The 2,500-nt window shown below is 20.0% G+C and overlaps 1 protein-coding gene across 1 annotated transcript in view; it reads left to right on the forward strand.

The window, feature by feature from the left end:
* Window positions 1–119: 119 nt before the first annotated feature.
* The window catches only part of PRSY57_1108600 (hypothetical protein), a gene marked incomplete at both ends in the record, with an annotated part of 2,553 nt that continues 172 nt past the window's right edge, over window positions 120–2,500 (forward strand). Inside the window, one exon of the mRNA XM_012908051.2 lies at window positions 120–2,500. This exon is cut by the window's right edge and continues 172 nt beyond it. Coding sequence (XP_012763505.2) covers window positions 120–2,500 — 2,381 coding nt within the window.

Raw genomic sequence — 2,500 nt, forward strand, 5'->3', positions numbered from 1 at the left:
TTTTTTTTTTTTTTTTTTTTTTTTTTTTTTTTTTTTTTTTAATATTTAAAAAAAAAAAAAAAAAAAAAAAAAAAAAAAAAAAAAAAAAAAAAAAAAAAAAAAAAAAAAAAAAAAAAAAAATGGTAAACAACAGTACCCTAAATAACGAAAAATTTTCACTCTTTTCAAAAAGTGTTATTTTAGAAAATGGAAAGCATTTAGTAAATGTAAAAAATGAAAAATTAGAAGAATACAATTTTTTAAATAGTATGACAAATCCAAAAGTTACATTTAATGCAAAAAAAACAAAAGGTTTTTTAATATTACAATTATTTTTATATGGATATTTAAATAGAATTAGTTCTTTTAGATCAAATAAAGATAAAGATCTTATGTATCCATATTTAAAAATATTACTAGATAAAGAAGAAATATATAGAAGTCGAATATTAGATAATTCTATGAATATATGGAATGAAACTATAGATATTGAAATACATTATATTAAAAGTATCATAGAAATACAATTATATGATATGGACGAAACAGAAGGGATTGTAGAAGATGAATATATTGGTAGTGCTTTTATTGATTTAATGAATTTAAAATTTAATACGAAATATGATATGATTTTAAAATATTTGGATAATAAAACGGCAATGATAAAGGACCCTTATTTTCATAAAAAAAATAAAAAGGTCTCTGAGGAAAACACTAAGAAGAAAAGTATAAATGTTATGAATAATTTGAATAATTTTAATAATACCACTAATAATAATAATAATAATATTGACAATATTAACAATATTAACAATATGAACAATATTGACAATATGAACAATATTAACAATATGAACAATATTGACAATATTAACAATATTGACAATATGAACAATACTAACAACATTAACAATATTAACAATATTAACCATATTAACAATTTAAGTAATCCTAGATCTATCATCCAAAGAGAAGAAAATATAAATAATAATAAATCAAATGTAAATAAATATGTTAACGATTATAATGTTCGAATATTTATTAAACTATTTAGTAAAAATGACTACAGTGTTTTTTTCTTACATCTATATAAGATTACTTCATTGAACTATAAATATATATGCACAAAAAACGAAATATTAGATAATGAATTGAATGTTAATTTATTATATGAGAATATTAATACAATTAAATTAAATTTTGATATGATATGGCTACCTTTCTTTTCTATAATATCTAATTTTTCTTCATGGAAAAAACCATTATATTCATTATTCTTTGTAACATATTTTTTCCTATCCTTCTTTTTTTCAAAATATTTTATTTCTTTTCTATTACTATTTTTAAGTTTAATCCTATTTATTATAGTTTCTATTATAAGAGAATGTGATAGGATACAAAGACACGCTAACGCTAACTATCCACAACCTTTAAATAAAAATATAAAGTCCCCAAAACATAAAAACCTCAATTGTTTTTACAACGTGGATACTTTGAACAATAATAATCTTAACGATGATACCAACCGCGCTTATAATAACAATGAGTCCTTTACATATTGGAGGAAGGTAAGGCGAAGTATATATCAAAATATACAATATAAAGATTATTTAAATAATAAGAAAAAAAAGAGAACATCGCAAAAAGACTATGAAGAAATTAATGATAACTATTGTGATGATGGTGATGATGAAGATGATGGTGGCGATGGTGATGATAATGATGATGATTATAATGATCAAAGTGATGAGAGCGAAGAAAATTATGAAATGAAAGATAATAATGAAAAAAAATATGAAGAAAATGATGAAAAGAAAACAAAGAAACAGAAAAAAGAGGTTACAAATAAACATGATAATGATATTATTAGTCAAAATGATAATGATATTATTAGTCAGAATGATAATTATGATGATATAGATAATACAAGTGAAAGTAGCACATTTACAGATTCATCATTAAATAATGTAAGCACAAATGAATACGATAACTTTAGCTCTAATTCAATTAGTAGTTCAGAAGATAACATATTAAATGTTAGTAATAAAAGTGAACAAAAACAATTAAAAGATGATAATAAGAATGATAAATATGAAAAAAAATTTTCGTCAAAAAATATAAAGCAGTCAAACAAAATGAATAAATATGATAATATATATGATAATAAAAATGATAATAATAAATATAATTATAGTAATAATAGTAGTAATATTAATATTAATAACAATTATTATACTGATGATAATATTAAAGAAAATAATTTAGAAGATTCTAATAATGATGATAGTAGTGCTCTTAATTATACCGATGATGAAAATGTTGATCCAGAAAATAATTTAAGTGTTATACGAACTTTTATAAGAAATATAATTGATGATAATATTATAAATAATATAAAATATATTCATTATTTTATATATTCTTTTACAAAATTCTCACAAATTTTCTTTTTTATTCTAAGGAAATTTGGATACTTTCTAGTTATATTAACGCTACTTACATGTTGTCTTAGTATATATTT

The sequence above is a fragment of the Plasmodium reichenowi genome, chromosome 11 (assembly GCF_001601855.1).
Source record: "Plasmodium reichenowi strain SY57 chromosome 11, whole genome shotgun sequence".
NCBI lineage: Eukaryota > Apicomplexa > Aconoidasida > Haemosporida > Plasmodiidae > Plasmodium > Plasmodium reichenowi.